This window comes from Falco peregrinus, chromosome 5, assembly GCF_023634155.1.
Source record: "Falco peregrinus isolate bFalPer1 chromosome 5, bFalPer1.pri, whole genome shotgun sequence".
NCBI classification, from domain to species: domain Eukaryota; kingdom Metazoa; phylum Chordata; class Aves; order Falconiformes; family Falconidae; genus Falco; species Falco peregrinus.
In genome coordinates, this window is record NC_073725.1 from 92,593,713 (window position 1) to 92,611,268 (window position 17,556).

The 17,556-nt window shown below is 43.6% G+C and overlaps 1 protein-coding gene across 1 annotated transcript; it reads right to left on the bottom strand.

The window, feature by feature from the left end:
• Positions 1–1,166: 1,166 nt before the first annotated feature.
• On the bottom strand, positions 1,167–16,424 carry EDEM1 (ER degradation enhancing alpha-mannosidase like protein 1). Its single transcript, XM_027790613.2, has 12 exons — positions 15,947–16,424; positions 15,743–15,815; positions 12,201–12,304; positions 11,188–11,359; positions 9,774–9,957; positions 9,085–9,259; positions 8,403–8,523; positions 7,798–7,968; positions 7,116–7,189; positions 5,992–6,088; positions 5,062–5,247; positions 1,167–4,195 (listed from the first exon to the last, which is right to left on the bottom strand). Exons 1-12 carry the CDS (start codon positions 16,321–16,323, stop codon positions 4,106–4,108), a joined length of 1,824 nt encoding a protein of 607 aa, XP_027646414.2. The 5' UTR covers positions 16,324–16,424; the 3' UTR covers positions 1,167–4,105.
• Between the last annotated feature and the right edge of the window lie 1,132 nt (positions 16,425–17,556).

Below are 17,556 nucleotides of genomic sequence, written 5' to 3' on the forward strand. Positions count from 1 at the left end.
TAAAACACAGCGTGAGCATAGACCGCAAAGAGGCCCAGCAAGGTTCTTGCTGCAGAATTCCCACCTGCACCAGGTTCTTCACGGACCCACTTGGAGCCAGTGGCATTAGGAAACCCAGCAGGCAGGTCAGTACTTACGCAGACTCAGCTACCCGCTCACGAGGCCAGCAGCTTGATACTGCCACACTTCATTTCTTCATTCCGCATCAAATCACTGCCTTGAGCGCAGGCTGCCCCTCAAAACATTATGCAAGGAAAACAAAAGGGGGATGGGGGAAGAAAGAGGCTTTTTGCTTTGGGAGGTGTGGGGTTTTTTTTTATTTTCCTGCAGTAAGGAGCCATCCCTTGTTCTAACCAGATAAAATCCAGTGCATGTAAAAAGGCATCTACCTCATGTCTAGTAACCAAGGCAAATGGAGCTGGTAAGAAAGCCCTCACCGGAGACTAATCCCTTCTCCAAACCACTAATTTATTTTGTGTGTTATTGCAAGGATATGGTTGAGAAGTCTCATTTCCCCCCGGGAAAAAAAAAATGAAGGCTATTTCTTGCACACCTCAATTATGTGTTCCCAAGCTCGCCAGGTCTAAGGCAGAGACAGAGCCAAGTTACCCCTGGAGACAAAGAACTGTCAAATTCTGGTGGAGGCAGTCTTTTCCTTCCTCCCCAAAATACCCAGTGGTACACCTAACCTCTGTGCAAGTGGAGTAACATGGTATTTGCTGTAACAGACAGCGATGCTCTTAGCAGCGACAGTTCATAACTAAGGCTGGCTCGTTAAAAAAAAAAAGTGAATTCCTAGCCCACCCTCTTCTGTGGCACACAGCTGGGGACGATTTCACACACAAGACTGCCACAGACATCGATGAGAGAGCTAGAGGGCTGATCAGGGACTTCTGTTATCTTGTTGAAGTCAGAGGTCTTGAGATCTTTGGATTGCCCAAGTCACAGAGAACCTGAATGAGCACCACGCATCTGCTTGAACACAGACTTCAGGTATGTTTTTTCCTCTACTCACCCCAGCTCCCTGAAAACTGAAGTTTTCCTGTCTAGTGAATGGCAAAAATCAGGTATACAAACTCAAATTCACCTTTTCCCTGCATTTCACCTGCAAGCTTCACGATGGCTTTACAACAACTACACTGTAAGAAAAACTCACATAGAAGTGGTCAAATACACTATTTTTTAATGCAGATTTGTAAAATTCAAGCTCAGTGTTGAAAATTTAGGACATTTCATGAAAGAGCATTTGGTCTTCTTAAAAATTTCCCATCCCAAATTAAATACTTCATGGAAAAACAACAATAAAGCACACATTGTATTTTTAATTAGGAAAAGTTGATATTGCACATTATACCAAGAAATACAAAAGTCTGTTTCAGCAAGTTATTCCAGCAGTGTTATCAATTTCAATTCGATATCGACTTATACAAAAATTTTAATTCTAGTGCATAACATGTGCCCTGTCATTACAGAGTAAAAATGTATCAAAGCATTTTTAAAACAAAGAGGAAGAAAAATTGGCTCTCCTTAAAGTCTTTTACCACATAGTCAGCACCAGCCTCCTTGCAGACAAAAATCATTCCTATGGGAAGATGACTGTCAGATCACCTTGGCAACACAAACTTCAATGGAGTTTCTAACGAGAAGCTGACCATATACTGTTTGGCACTGTAAGCAATGGTCCGAGTCACTAAGGGCTGAAAGGCCACGATACCTGCCTATACCGTTGCCATTCTACAGCTGCCTTTCACTCATTTCTGGCAATACACAAGAAGGATAAAGCACGGTGGCACAACAGTTGTGCAACTTCATTATAGTCATGTAATCCTCTGAGAAAAACTCCAAAACAGATAACACTTGGCTGGAACCCTTACCAGGGTTCAGGTGCTTCAGAAGGCACAAAGCACTGAGAGGCAACTGCAAGGCATGTAACGTGCATTCAGAGAGCTAAACTGCAAGTCAGGGAAAAACCATTACCAGAAGCAGCCACCAACACACCTAGGGCACCATCCGTCCTGGCATCCGCTGTGCCATGACTTTAAATGGCCAGTTGTGGAATGTTGCACTCTGCTTCCACACTACCAAGCACTTCTCATTTCAGAGGTACAATTAGAAGATCTGGCACAGCAGCAGCATTTCGGAAAGCCCAGACGTTTTGGGTTCCTGCCTCCCTCAGCTGGCAGAAAGCACTGCCTTTACGCATCCTCCTGCACTTCTTTACATGTTTACAAACTGAAGCATACCTGCATGCCCAGGCAACATTCACTGGTTAAGAAGCTAATCCTCGAACCCTGTCCAGTACCTCTTTGGATCGTAACACCTTGAATTTATGTTTTGCTTCAAAAGGTTTGCAACGCCAATTCTACAGGAGTTGGAATTGCCAGCTGCCTCAAACACCAAGGCAACCAATTCTATTGCAATGTTTCAGGAAATCTTAACATATTTCTCCCTCTCCTTCCAACCCTCCCCCCTGTTAAAACACACAGAATAAGACTAAGATGACAGGGTTATTTCTGTTTTGTTTTTTCTCCTGAATAAAAGATCCAGCTATTGTGGAACAGAAGATTCTACAATGAAGTCCCTGAGATGCATCTGTATACTAAAAGATTCAAACAATAGCCTCTTCAGCACTAACTTCATATTTATTAGAAATGCTTTGAGTTGCAACATACGGTTTATGAAAACCGATGTCGTTATAAGAAGATGAAAATACAGCAGATCAAGTTTGCCCTTATATTTAAGCCTTAATTTAAAAACAGTTAACCCAACAGTAACATTTAACTACTTCAACTGTAGTTAAAAGTAAAAAGCATGTAAGCAACAGGGAGCCACTGGAAAAAAGCTGTTAAAGGAAGTTGTTTTAGCCTCAGGGTTTTTTCATCCAACAGCCCTGCCTACATATACAGTCAGCATACTGTAGGCTCAGACCTCTTGCTAACTCCAACCCCAGGATGATAGAGGCAGCCACTTATACTAACTGCACTGACACAGAGAATAAATTCAGCCAGAAATATTCTTTGGGATGGGCACAGAAGTTGATATTCTCCCAGTAATCTTAAAAGAGAGAGAGAGAGAAAGAAAAGTCATCTCATATGCAAGTTACTTTTTAAGTTACTCTGGGATCCACTCTATTTTGTAACCAGCTAATCAGAAATACTTTATCTATCTTCTCAAGCAAGCTCAGTTTTTCCCGCTAGTGAAGAAAACTTAAGGCACTAACATATAAATGTTGTCAGGAATGTGAAATAGTTTGTTCTTCATGTACTGTTACACCAGTTCTTAGCAGCATCTCTCTTGAAAAGGCACTAGAAATATGGCAAACAACAAAACCTTGGGAACTTCTGCTCAGCTAAGCTGTATCAAGTTAGCTGCTTGGAAAGCTGAGTGGCTTTGCAATTTCCCCTTCCCTCCCCGCCCATTCCCTTACAAAATAAAAAGGCACCTGATTTGTTTTATCACTGGTGTCTGTAGCTACAGGCTCTTGCAACTGTGCAGTTCAATACATTTGTGTATATGAGGGATATCATGACTATACTGATAGCTTTTTAGATGATCATGAGTTATCTTTTCAAGATACTATTGTAGATAGAGGATTTTTGCTTCAGCAAAACCCATTACCAGTGGGTTCCTACCTGAGTAGTACTTAAGGTTGAGTATTGCTAGTCAGAATAATTCAATGATTAAACTTGGCCTAAGAAAATTGCACTTTCCCATTCCTTCCCCAATCCCAAGATCATTTCAAATTAAATACTAGACCCTTTTCTAAAGGGATGTTTGTAATGCAGCTACAAAGAGGTAGCTAAGTGGCACATGCCAATATTTTTTTTTTTTTAAGTCTATTCAAGCCTTCATTTGCAACATTTTTCATAGGAAGTCTTAAAATAAGAAATCTCTGTTCAGGTGGCATGTGAGATTACCACAGTGCAGAAGACTGAACTAGTAAGAGAACCTGATCTCCCCTTACATCCATAATTGGAAACTAACAAGCACGGGGAATACCCAAGTGACTCAGCATATGCAGGTACGTAGCTGAAGAGGAGAGGAATGTCTACAGCTGAATCCCATGCTCCTCTGACATAAGACAAAAGTTACTCTGAAGAACCATTCAGATTAATCCCACCATTCGATCAATCTGTCTCATGTAGTTACTCTTCAATGGCAGCAAGTATCTCCTCTCATCAGGAACTCTGTTACACTGTTAACAGAAGGAGAATATTTTTAAGAACTCGAATACAAACCCAGGCAATCCCATACCCTCTGTAATCACTTCAGCATCTGTAAACATAGATTTCCTCCAGGTACAGAAAATTGTACCCAATAGCACTTTTGGTCCCTACTTTCCCTCACTCTTTGCAAACTTACAGCACAAACCACATAAAAAACGAGCAAGTGTTTCCTTAGTGCAGTCTGCAAGCTTCCAAAATACACACCAAACTACTGCAGCTTGTTACTCAACCGAGACTTCCTTCGCTATGACAACTGTGAATGTTTAAAATAATGCTCTTTTTCTGGAGGACCGGGGGAAGGAGGAAAGGAACCATGCTAGAACCTACTAGCAAACATTTTTAAAAATTGTTCTGTATTAAAAATGTTATCTATTTTGGTTGGTGACAGGCACTGGATCCACAGGTCTGTACTCAGTTGATGTCTAGCTAAAAAAGGTCACTGTTACATGCCTCAAAACCATCCTGAGGAAAAAAAGCTTTCTTTAAATGAACTGTTTTTCACCATCACAGCATCATTGGAAAACTTTAAGGGCAAAGAAAAGGGGACGGGAAAAACAGTTGGAAATAAATTAACAACAAACAAATTGCTGCAAAATACTTAAAAAGGGGACAGGTTTCACCTTCAACATAATCATTCTCACATTACCCTAATCCACTCATTCCATTACTGAACACGTTTTTCACAAGGGAACTTCAGAGATATTTGACATTTCTAAGGGAAACACTACAGAGCTCTAAAGTAACACTTCCAAATGGCTTTTTCTACTGCCTAACCCAGTCCAACATACATCACTTCTCCAGCAACACAACCAAGCACAGTCTATGTATTCCTTACATTAGAGCTGAAGTTGACTGCCTTTAATTCGTTAGGTTTAATTTTTTCTGCGCTGTTCTCTTCTCCAGAGAGGATGTCTTGCCACAGTGAGTTACGAAAACGTTCATCCACAGATACAATATGCCCCTCAGTAGTAAACATATACTTATTTCCAGATTTATGCACTGGATTCTCTTCATCAAACAACTAAACAAGAGACAGGAGAGACAGCTGTAGCATGCATGCAACATTCTTTATGTGCCATCAACAGTAAGTTTAAAAGCACACACTCATGCATTTGAAGGATCCCACAAAAAGCTACCTTTTAGCGCTAAATGGGTAACTACTGTTAGCGCAAATGGAAATAAATAGTTTTAAAGCAAGGGATGTATTTCAGCCATTAAAAGGGGAGAGCGAAAGAAAAACTTCTGACATAACTTAAACTGCCCTTATTTTTCTAAGCTGCACTATGCAGGCATTTCTAGGCTGGCACACACTGTTCCCATTCAGTCACTGATTTGTTTGTTTTTCTACGCTAAAAGAGATTGAGAACAGTAGCTTAAGCAAGGTTGGCTCAAATGCTTTCTCCTGTGACTGCCAAAGCCTGATGGGGAGAAATCGGAGGCTGCTGCGAGGCAGGTAAATTGGCTGCAAGCAGCCATTTAGCTCAGAGCTGCACAGCAGTTCCTTCAGTCTTGCTCCCGCCTCTCCTTTCTAGCCTCCCCTCAAAAGAGCTGCCAGCTCTCACGCTTAGGCAGCTGCCCAACTCTCCAAGATTGCAGTGGGGTCAAAGAAAGAAAAGTGCACTGCTCAACACTCCAGTACCTAAACCCCTCTCTTACCCAGAGCCCAGCAGAGTTTCTAATTGATACTGTCCTGCCTCCTTGCTGTGCCATGTCTGTGCACAGAGCATGCAAGACAGTATCTTTGAAATGAAGAACATATACATACCAGGTACAGATATTTACATGTTTCACTGAGAAAAAAGCTCTCCATTCGATCTTCCTTTGTCTTCTCTACAACATGGTGTAATGTGGCATAGCCACACCTGCAAGATTTAAGATTAATTTGCATTTAGTTTCCATGCATTCTGATCTCAAAGTGCTCCCTAGATATTCCCTAACTTCAGGCAATTCCAACTGTCACTAAGGGTGAAGTTAAAATGAAACAAGTCTCTTCTACAACTGAATATTGATTCTTGGTTTCTGGTATTCCAATGAGACTGTAATCATTGACCCTGTAGTTCATCTATTCCATCATACAGATTTATGAAGAGTCTTCAATTTTTTGGTTCAATTGAATTATTGGCTTCAATGAAATTACCGCACAAAACAGGTAATTTCCCCATACTGACACATAAGAAACCTAGGTCTGGAAGCCTGGTCTCATGCAGAGGTTTCTTCCCCAGCTACCTACTCCTCCCTCCCGCCAACACTTTATCAAATGACAAAGCTGCAAGCTGTCACACAGTGCACTTGTAATTCTTTCCGTCGATCCTCTACACAACATCTGAATCCTACTTAACTGCAGAATGGTGCTGTTTGGTACTGTCCTACAGTTAGTATAGACCTGTCTACAAAATCAGTAAATACCAAGAGTTGAAGAAAAATTTGCTATCTTCCCTCTGAGTCTTGCAAGAAGTTCAGATACCCAGTATTACAGTCAGGATTCCCTGTCACTGTCTTCAGATGAAAGCTCATGTGCAACAGCATCTATCTTAGAGGCCATCCCTCCAGTTTAGTTTAACACCATGGGCTCACGATGTTAGAAATATTCTTGCAGGATCCATTATAAAAAACCCAATCTATTAATTGTACCAATTTTTAGCAACTGATCATCAAGAATGCATTTTGAAAGGTAATTATAAAATTCTGAAGGCATGAAGCTGTCACTAACTATAATTTCATTTTGAGATGGAAAAGCAGTAATTGCTCAATAAATAGATCATCATTTGTGGCTTTCATAGAAGGTTTGGTTTTCTGGTTTACCTACATTTGGTAGATTAGATTCTATATAATACTTATAAAATATACACATGTAGCAGTGAAAAAAGACAAAGAATGTTGAAGACTGACTTTGCTTTTGTGTATTTTTCCAAACTCTGCAGAATATCCATTCCAACATGAAGGTAAAATGGGTTCTTTGTTGCCTAAGACAGACAGACAGACAAGGGTTAAAGTCAGCAATTTTGAAATCTTGTAAAAATAACACAACAAAGGCCGAGCAGCATCAGATTTTTGTGTATTACGGTAAACTTATCTTTATAGGAACATGACTTAGATTACTCTGTGCAAGCTCCTCACATTTGCTTTAGTGCAAATCCTAATAAAACTTGTAGTAAATTCAAAACTCTGACAGCTTTCTTGCAGCCAGGAAGTTATTTTGGTTTACTGTATCTTCTGCCTGTTGGACCCTGTGCCTAGAAAATATAGCAAGGAATGCTATTAGACTTATTTCAATGGCTTCTATTAAGAAGTCAAAACTCTCCACCCTGTAAAAATCTGCCAGCTTTTTTTCAAAAGGTTGTTCAGTCGCATTTTTGTTTATCTTATTCAAAAGCCTATTTTTTTAAGCAAACAACAGAACAAGTACAATGCATCACAATCCAGTGACTAAACAAGAGACCTCTATGTAAGAACAGGCAGATTCACAGCTACCAAGTTTTAGCAGGCCAGAGGCTAGGGGTAGAAAAAGTGACTTTCTGAACAAAACCATTTTTGCCGAAACACAAGCTGTAAGCTCAGAGAAGTCAAGTACCTGATAAAGAAGATATGTCGATTCCACCAACTCTGGCCTCAGTGGGTAAAAGGGAACATCTGGTGCTTGCAATTGCCAGTTGTATCTTTCTGGGAGAGCTCCGTATCGTTTCCATATGGCATAATAAAAAGCATGGAGACAAATAGCATCTTCCACATCTCCTATCAATACCTAGGCGTAACAACAGCCATAAACATGCACGCTCAATACTGCAAGCCAGCAAATTGCTTTCCACTCTGTATAAGAACATGCTATACAATAAAACACTCCCCTCACAGAGACACAAAAAAACCCAAAACAACCCCCGCAAAAAAAAGCTAATGTATTAAATCCTTCGCATTAAAAGCTTTAGCGGAGCTCAGCCTCACAGCATGGTATACAAACGCTGAGGTTAAATGAGAAAAGTTGAAAGTATCTCAAATCTAGTAGAGAGCAGGCCAGGCCTTCCAATATTGTTATGCTGATGAGAAAGCTGAACCAGGTGTAAACCCACAGGCTGCAGCTCATCTGGGCAAAGATGCTTGGACTCATTCAGAGCCTAGGATTAGAACAAGCCTGACAACCCTCTACTGTGTCATTTAGGCTTTAGCAGAACGAAAGTTTACCTGTAGTCCAGGAAAAAAGGCTTGCAAAGAGTCAATCCATGTGTTCATCAGCTGGCCTGTGAACATGTTTACATTAACGTACAAAGGAGGGTCACCTTCACCTTCATTGCAAGCTTCTCGACTGCCGAGCAACAATAAACACGTGTAAATATTCACTGGTTCAAAAGAATACAATGTATGAGTCATTTCACAGCACTGCTACCAGCAAATAGAATGAGCCACAGATTGTCATGCTAGGCTCAAAGCCATTTTGAAAACAACCAAAATATCAGTCATGCTCACCAAAAATTCTTAAAGGTATGTGGCATCGTATTCTAAAGTTACGTCAACAGAATCTCTACCAAAAAGTCATGCAGGATAAGCTTAAGTGGTACTAAACCAGCCAGTTTAATATATTTCCTTTGCAGTTCTACAGCCTTCTCTCAGCCTCACATTTACTAACTTGGACAGTAACCAGGTTAACTTCTTTGCACCAATAATGCTGTACAGATCAGTTGACTAAGCAGTGAAAGGAACGTTAAAAATTATTTCCACGGTGAATACCATGGAAATAAGATTTTGGTTTTTGAAGAAAAAGAGAACACAGATGTTCCAGAGCGTGACACAAAACACTACACAATCTCTCATATCTTGCTGGAGTACTCATTTCTTAAGGAACTGATACTCATATGAAATAACATACCCTCTTCTTAAGTGGTTCTGAATGTTTTGATAAGCATCATTGAACATCTCCAAGTCTTCCTTTTCTCCAAAGAGGATGTAAGATTTCAGAAGGTATTCATAGAATGAATCTGATCCTGCTCCCAATCCACTTTGCTTTCCAACCCAATGACCAGTTTGAATATTCACAACATTTCCTTTCAGAACAGACAAAAAGTTTAGGCTGAAGTTGCCAAGTACATCAGAAAAAGTATTCAAGAACCAGGACTTAGAAACATGATATCTTCAAAAAGTCTTAAGGAAGAATGATCAGAGATTACTATCAAAATAGAGCGTTACAGTGCATTCATTCAAGGAACTAGCAAATGCATGCAGTTGTTTTAAATACCTTTAGTCATCTGCCAATCTAAATTATATTAATGGGGATACAAATGCAAGAACTTCGGTTTCATTTCCCAGTTACATGAAAAATTTGTTATGGAAACCGGTGCCCCAGGTAGTCATTCAGATACTTCATTTTTCTTATGAAATGACAAAATGCCATTTGGTCAACACAAACCACGAGTACACAAGGAGAGCGTGCCTTAACAGCTACAGAGGAAGCAGATCGATAGTTTAAGAAACCTGCAGCATGACGGCATTCTGCTACAGGAGACTGAGGTAGGTTAAAACATGGAGCCAGTCAATATAGAATCACCTCAGAGGAATTACCTAGCAGTCCAGTGTTATTGCTCCTGAGACTCCAGAGCGCTTTGACAGCTCTCCTGGCCACCCATTCAAACGTGGAATCGCCAAGCAGCCTGCTGAGGATACCAAACTCCACCAGCAAGGAACCAGCTCCCGCAGTACAAGTTTCATTATTGCTGTCTGGAGGCACCCCCTTCTTCAGATTGACCTGTGAAGCAAAGAGAGTCCTAACAGCCAGAAGGCAGGTTGCACCTCATATAGTTGTGCTCTCATCTGCAGTCTTACGTTTATTATAAAGCCTTTTGATTATTATTAATAGTAATTATGAATAATAAAACAATTGTAATAAATTATAAAATTATAAATTAATTCTGCAATACGTCGCACGCAATGCATGTGTATTTGGAAAGGCAGCATATCACTTCCTGGTCAAAAAGCTTTCCTGAATAATTCCTGAAGTTCATCTTCTAACTTTATAACATCACACTCAAGACAGGCAATCCTTATTTTGCTACTCTTATACACACTAATCCTTCCAAATTTCAGTCTGCTACATCATTTCTACTAAACATGCAGGTTCTTCCAAGGGTGATGCAAGTACTGCTTCCCCTCATTTAGTGCTCTTGAAACCAAGGATTTCCTCAGTAAAAGCTCAACTTCCCCATCGAAAAAAACACCAAAGGGAAGTTACACCACCCTCAACTGCTTCACCAGACTCTGAACAGAAGTGAAAGTTCATGTTTCTAAAGCTTGACAGGTCCGGAGGAAAAGCAGTGCTGGTGTCCCCAGAAATTATAAGTAGTCAGGCAAGCGCTAATTAGTTTTACATTTTAGAGTTGTTCCACTGAAACTGACATACTTCTCCCTGTGAACTGCATCTGCTTAAAGTGAGCAGACACCGCATTCAAGAATACCACAGTACTCTTGAGCACCCCCTGAGCAGTATTCAAGAAAATTACAAATCCCAAGCCCAGTATGACAAATATAAGTTTTATTTTATCACAATCATCTTAGTACCAAGTCACCAATAAAGTCACTTTCCTAGGCTATTTGCCTTTACAGTATTTCCTGTTAATCTTCTTAATGACAACATTGTTCGCTGCTGCATGATATATAGGAAGAAAGCACAGGGTAGAGCACGTTCCAGCCAAACAGTACAGGAACATATGACTACTGACCCGTGCAGAACAATATATACAGATCGAAAAAACAGCCTGAAGAAAACATTTACTAGACATAAGGAGCAACTTCTACATCGTCCATGTCACCATAACTCAGTGCAGTTTCCCCACCATGCCATCTTAATGTAACTTAGAGCAGGTTCAGTACCCCCCAAGTGCACATATAAAGGCACACCCAGGGCACAGAATCTGAGTTGTAGGACAGGTGAATTACTACTTCTAGATTATTTCCCCACTGTGCAGGTGTGCTCACTTACCCGAGGATACGGAATTCCAGTTTTGGTGTTCTCAAAGGCTGGAAGTAGTCTCACTGCTAGGTCATGAGCCATATGCAACAGTTCATTGTCATAATCCTTAATGGTCATATCACCAAAAGGCTGTTTGGTATCTGTAATTATTATGTGGGCAGAAAGCAGGCTTCCCAAAACCCTACGGGAAAAGGAAAAGATCTTCAGTTTTTAAACCTGACCTGAACATAGTTCTTCAGCTAAACCCTTACCAGTACCATGTTTAACAAAAGTATTACTTTGTGCACCTTACAGGCACTACAGAAAGGGATCTTTTTTTCCCCCTCCAGTAGTCAAAATGTCTAGAAGTCATGTTGCTTGTCAGCCACAGGAATCACAAAATCCTGTTCTGCAAAATTTACCTAACCCAGTAGCTCCTTACAACACACCAAGTCTATTTATGAGTGAAGACCTCCTTGACCCTGCAGATTGCTGTAAAGGTTGTCATATAAACTTAGTATTCAGAAAAAAGAAAGCCTAGCCAAGTTAGGCAGCAATTGTTTAGGCAGCACAGTTTAAGGCATTCTGAAAACGAAGCCATTTAAACTCAGACCAGTCTCTTAAACTCATCTCCAAGACAAATAGGCCTGTTTTTCAAAACAAAAGTGAAAGTAAGCAGAAGGTCCACCAAAGAAAATCAAACTGGGAAAACCCATCAGCAGGGTTGTTTGCTGTGCACAGATCTGAGCCTCTGCTGCAAGAGCAACAACAAAAGAAGTAGCAGTCTGCAAGCCAAACACACTTGCAACTACCACTGTATCACTGCTCCAAGTCACATGTGACTCATTAAAATAGTTTTAATTATAAAACCATGGAATATTTTCAGAAAAGGTTAAAAAACAGTTTACTTAAAGAACAACTACAGAATAAAGCCTACCAAAGACATGCTTATCAGTGACTTGACTTTGGTTCTCCTGCATATGGACACCAAGTGTTTAACCTTGTTACTGTTTTTAAGGACAGAAACTTTAAGAGTGACATACCTGATTGTTGCCTCAAAAACTTGGACCGTCGAATCTTTATCAAATGAAACCGTGTCAATCACCAACTTCACTGCTTTCTGGAATTCTGAGGAGTTTCCCATTACCTTTCACATAAAAAGAAAGCTATTTTGTCTAATTGTTGCTGCAGAAGAGGGTTGGGGAAGAAAACTGCAAGTTCACACTTTAAACCAACAGTCACACTAACAAGATACAGAACACAGTACTCCAAGCTCCTGCTAAAAAGGCTTTCCAGAAGGTTACCCGTCCTACTGACATGTAAAAGTGAGCTTTACAAAAAGTACATTAAAACAGGGAAATCCCCGAAGATGTATTTTATCTGTTTCACTAATCTAGGCACGCAGGTATTCTTGCACCCTAGCATCAGCCTTGTGGGTGATCTCTTAGAGCAGGAGTCTAAAAACTCTTAAGATCTAGCACACTGAGAGTTTTAACTACTTAAGCTATCAGTTTCAGAGTTAAGTTCATCTTTAAAGGCAACACAACTTGCAAAACCATGACATTTATTTGACTAGGGAAGTCCAGCCTTTCGGGCTTTTGACTCAACGCTGCATGCCATGCCCAGGAGCTCCCTCAAGCCAGTTTTCTATAGGTATACCTTAGCAGTTTGCTTCCATTATATCCAGAGACAGACATAAACTCAGCCCCAGCTACAAGGAAGCAGGAGTGTGGAAGGAAAAAAACAAGTTCCCACTTGCATACGTTAACTATAAGGCTGAGTGTACACGGAACCTGCCTAGCTCTTTAACCACCAAAGCACCATGTGCCAACCAGCCTGCTCTTTCTATTACCCAGACACAAAAGGAAAAAAAAAGCATTCATATGCTTGATCTGAGCAGATGAAAAGCGAAATATGCTTTCTCCATGCGGCAGCCTCTAAACCACAAGAGACTCTACCAGAAGTTGTATATTTGAGCAAGAAAAAATTATGTACTGCCCCAAAAGGTATGGACAAGACACTGAGCCATTGGTGAATGAGTACAGGAGGGCAACTGTTCAGCCAACACACCATCAGCCATATAGCACAGATCCCCCGCTGTTGTTTCGGTTAAAACCAACATTTTCCTCACTTCCTGCTTTCGGTTTTGTTCATTACTGCCGTGTTCAGTTGAACAGCTGAGACCTCCTCACCGCAGAGCTGCAATTCCATTGCAGCAATGGGAAAGCTTTTACAACCCAAAGCACACGTACAGCCCTTGCACACACCACCTTCTGCACAAAAAAGAAACACGCCGCAGATCCAGTGCATCAACGAGCTCTGGCACTCTGAAAGGCCAACAATCTGCCCTGACTGCAAAGATGAGACTAATGAAACCTAAGGGGGTCTCTAAATATGCATAAGGAGTTCAAGGAAGGGGCTCTTTTCTCCATGATACCATATTACTGGTACTACTAACATAAAAATGAGTTGCTTCTCACACTATCTTCAAATTTTATCAGAAATGCATGTAATGGTTTATTTTACAGGCAAGAATCAGCTTCACAGATTTTTCCCCTCCTTCCTTTCACTGCTCTTCATACAGATTTATGTGTTGGCCAGCCCCTCTCTGCCAAGCAAAACAATCAGAGCTCTTACAGTCACCTTGAATAATACGAACTCTCCTGCTGACATGTCTCTCAGCAACCCATGCACACCCCAGTTCAAATTCACCCTTCCTGAACACCAGCAATGGCAGTAACCTTAAAGAGATCTCACCTGAGACTTGGGGAACATCTCCAAAATTTCCTGTCACTTCTGGAAATCTCTGCCAATACATCTCCAAGCACTCTGGCCCTTCCCTGCACGTTTAACATGGCTAGCTGTTGAACCAGTATACACCCAGCACCATCTTCTCCTCAGAAGTGAAGGATTCAATAAACTCTCACAAACTATGAGACCTTTTACTTCATATTGCTGAAGTTCATTACAATTTCAACTGGTTCCTCATGATGCCATCTTGCCTGCCCTCCATGTTAAGAATTGATCTCTATCAGCAGCTCAGCATGGAAACATCAGCACCGTTTGCATTAACAATACTAACAGGCAAAGACTGAACAGCACTGGTAATGTGGAGTAACTCCCTCCAATTTGAAACTTTCTGTTGCCACCTTTCTTCAACTTCTCACCAAGTTTCTCTACCAAGTACACCTCCTCTATGGCTCCACCATTTTTTTTTTTTTCTAGATCTGGAGCTGATTCAAAAAAGCACATCTACCAGAGTTAAAAGTTCAACCTCAAAGCAAGAGACAGTACCAATGTTGTTCGGTACCAGGGCAGATGAACCCAGCAAGACCCATCTTCAAAAGAAGTTTGAATAAAAAATTCATGCTGCACTACATCTTCATTTCCCCTCTAACTCTTTCCAGCACACTACCTGCTGTCGAGATGACAGCTCATAGCCATGCTCCCACCTCAATCCAGCCATCCCACAACTGAGACCTGCCATTTCACAGCCCTTCTAAATAACGCTCTGTGCCTGAGAGTGAAATTTGACTCCCAGTTTCCCACAGGGGAAGAACTCATCCAGTGAATTGCAACAGGCGTCCGTTTCACTAATAATGGCTAGACTAACAGAACAGAGCATGCAAGACTCTTACACGTTCAAGAGCATCTGGGGTTTCTCATCTCTCAAAGCCTGTCACCAACTGACTTCAGCCTTTCAGACATTTATGTCCATATCCTGCTAAGGCACTGCCTTCAGAGTTTAATTAGCTGAGGAATTACTCTCTGACAATACACCCCTGCTACATTAATGTGCCTTTAAACTAACTTACACAATTACCAACTGCTGACACAAACCTCCTGAAGTTCCCTCCTAATTAAATTTAACGGGACAACGCAGCAACTCCGGAGCCTTCCCATACAGCAAAGCACAGCCTCAGCAGCTGGACAAATGGAAGTCCTCCTTGCAGGACCACCACCTGGGAAGCTCAGCTAAGATATGCCAAGTACCTCAGGGCAGGTTTTGGAGGTGCCCCTCAGTCATCAAAATCAGGAATAAGAAAACTCCTTAACACCAACGTAGCATTAAGAAGCAGGCATTCCGTTATCGCAGTGCTGGATGCACGGGAAATCACTCCACCTCATGCGCATGTTTCATTCAAGCAAAATTATATAGTCCACACATAGGTTTATGCGTTCCATTTCTCTGAAAAATCCTACATATTCATTCAGTAGGCAATACTACGTTAATTAAATGTTGTGCGTGTTCCTTACAGGTGTGTTTCAGAGTCTTCTAGGGGGTCTCAAACAATAGTCGACTGTATGTAGTTACAGCTGATCGAACATCGAACCTCAATTACTTCCCTTACACAGAGAGTCGTAGTTTGCTTCATTGGTTACCTATCCAACAGTGTCCTCGGGTACCGTATGGTCTCCTCTGTGACTCTTGAGTTTTAGACGACTCCTTCCCTCTTGATATAAAATTATCCCCCTAAGGTCAGTTAGCAATCTCTCTACAGCGATTATACTTAAACAAACAATACAGCTGCAGAGCTAAACCAAACTAAACCGTGTGGTAGCACCACCGCCCTCGAGGACTCACCGCCAACGTGTCCAGCGCATCGATCAGCGTCAGCGAGTAGTTTCCCAGCACGTCGTTGATGTTGAGGTTGGAGCTGGAAGAGAAGAACCGAACGTCAGGGCCCGATGGGTCCTGGCCCAGAGCCGGGCCCAGAGCCAGACCCGGCCCTGCGCCCAGACCCCGGCCTCAGGCCCCAGGCCCCGAGTCCCGCCGGCGGTGACTCACGGGTCGTGGCGGTCGGGGCCGCGCCCGCGGCAGTGGAGGGGGTCGAGCTCGTCCCGCGGGAAGGCGTGCTGCATGTAGCTGTCGTAGCCGAAGACGAACATGCCGCGGGCAGCGTCCCGCAGCCGGGCCCGCAGCTGCGGCGGGAAGGCGCCGCTGTAGCGCCGCTCGTACTCGTCGCCCCCCGCCGCCCCGCCGCCGCCGCCCCGCCGCAGCAGCGAGCCCCAGTGCGAGGAGCCGGGGCCGGGCGGCGGCGGAAAGGGGAAGGGGAAGCGGCGGCGCAGGCAGAGGCCGGGCGCCAGCGCGGGCAGCAGCGCCAGCAGCGCCTGCAGCCCCAGCCTCAGCAGCAGCAGCCCCAGCACCAGCGACCGCCATTGCATGGTCGCCCGCGCGCCGCGCGCATAGTTTAAAGGGGCCGCCCGCTCCCCCCGTCCGCTCCGCAGCCCCCGCCGTGCTCCGACGCGATGCGGCTCCTTTAACAGCGGAAAGGAAACACGGGCACAGCGCCCGCCCCCGCCCTGCGCCTATTGGCCGAACTCGTGCGGGGGCGGGACCAGCGGCCGTCACTGCGCGCGCGGCGGCGGCGCTCAAGGGCCGGGCCCGGGGTGCCGGGTGACGCGGAGGAGAGACGCCGCTTCCGGGCCGGGGCCTGCAACGAGACACGGGGGGTTCCACACAGACCCCCACGCAAGGGAGCGCGCGGTGCTGCAGCCGGCACGGCGGGGGCCCGCTTACCCCGCGGGCGGCGTGACGGTACCCCCCTGCGAGGGCCGGGCCCGCCGCCCTCCGCGCCTGCGGGTGTGAGGGGCCGGGCAGCCCCGCCGCGCCCCGGGCCCGGGAGGCGGGGGAGGGCCGCAGGGTCCCGGGGCGGGTGAGCAGCGAGGGTCAGCCCTGGGCGGCGGGAGCGTCCGGAGCGCGGCATAAACAGAAATGCTGACAGACCGCCCCTGCCCGGTTGGAGATACGGAACTGCAGATAGGCTCAGGCAGTACTGGTGAAACCAAAACCCTCAAGGGCAAGGCAGAAGAACAGAAAAGTCAGTAAGAAACCCACAGCTGGGGGAGGTAGAGGAGAGGCGCATCCCTGAGGCGCCCCAGAAACCCAAGCAGCATCACCAGTACCTGCCTGGGGCACCACCTAGGTCACTGCCCGAACCAAGGGCTGACCTGCGTTCTGTCCCACTAAACGGTGAAGCGCATGACTCGTTATGCAGAGATTAAACAGAAACAACATGAAAAAACTCCTACAAAGGGTAGGAAAAAGTATTTAAAGACTTAGCACACACTGAAAGTACAAGATACAGGGTGAAAATAAAAGCATAGATGTCTGCTCATCTATTTCAGAAGTCAGATCTTGCTCTTTGTTTTCCATTTGTTGCAACAGAAGCAATAGAACAAATAAATAAGGGGGGCAGAGGGAGGGATAAATAAATTCACAACTCAGTGGCCCATCAAGACTTCTGTACGCTGACTCCAGTTAAAATCCCCTAGCCTGTTCCAACACAACAGCCTGACAGTGCTTTTTCAGTTCCTTTCCTCAATCTATAGAATTCACGCATCTTTTTCATGTTTTTCCCCTTTACGCACCAGAAATATTATTCACACCAAGAAGAG

What these genes read in the sequence shown, in the direction of transcription:
- EDEM1 (XM_027790613.2), bottom strand. Translation starts at nt 16,323, where the DNA reads ATGCAATGGCGGTCGCTGGTGCTGGGGCTGCTGCTGCTGAGGCTGGGG. An exon ending in GTTTTTGAGGCAACAATCAG is followed by an intron (nt 11,360 to 12,200) that starts GTATGTCACTCT and finishes CTTTTCCCGTAG; the next exon opens with GGTTTTGGGAAGCCTGCTTT. An exon ending in CGACATATCTTCTTTATCAG is followed by an intron (nt 7,190 to 7,797) that starts GTACTTGACTTC and finishes TGTCTGTCTTAG; the next exon opens with GCAACAAAGAACCCATTTTA.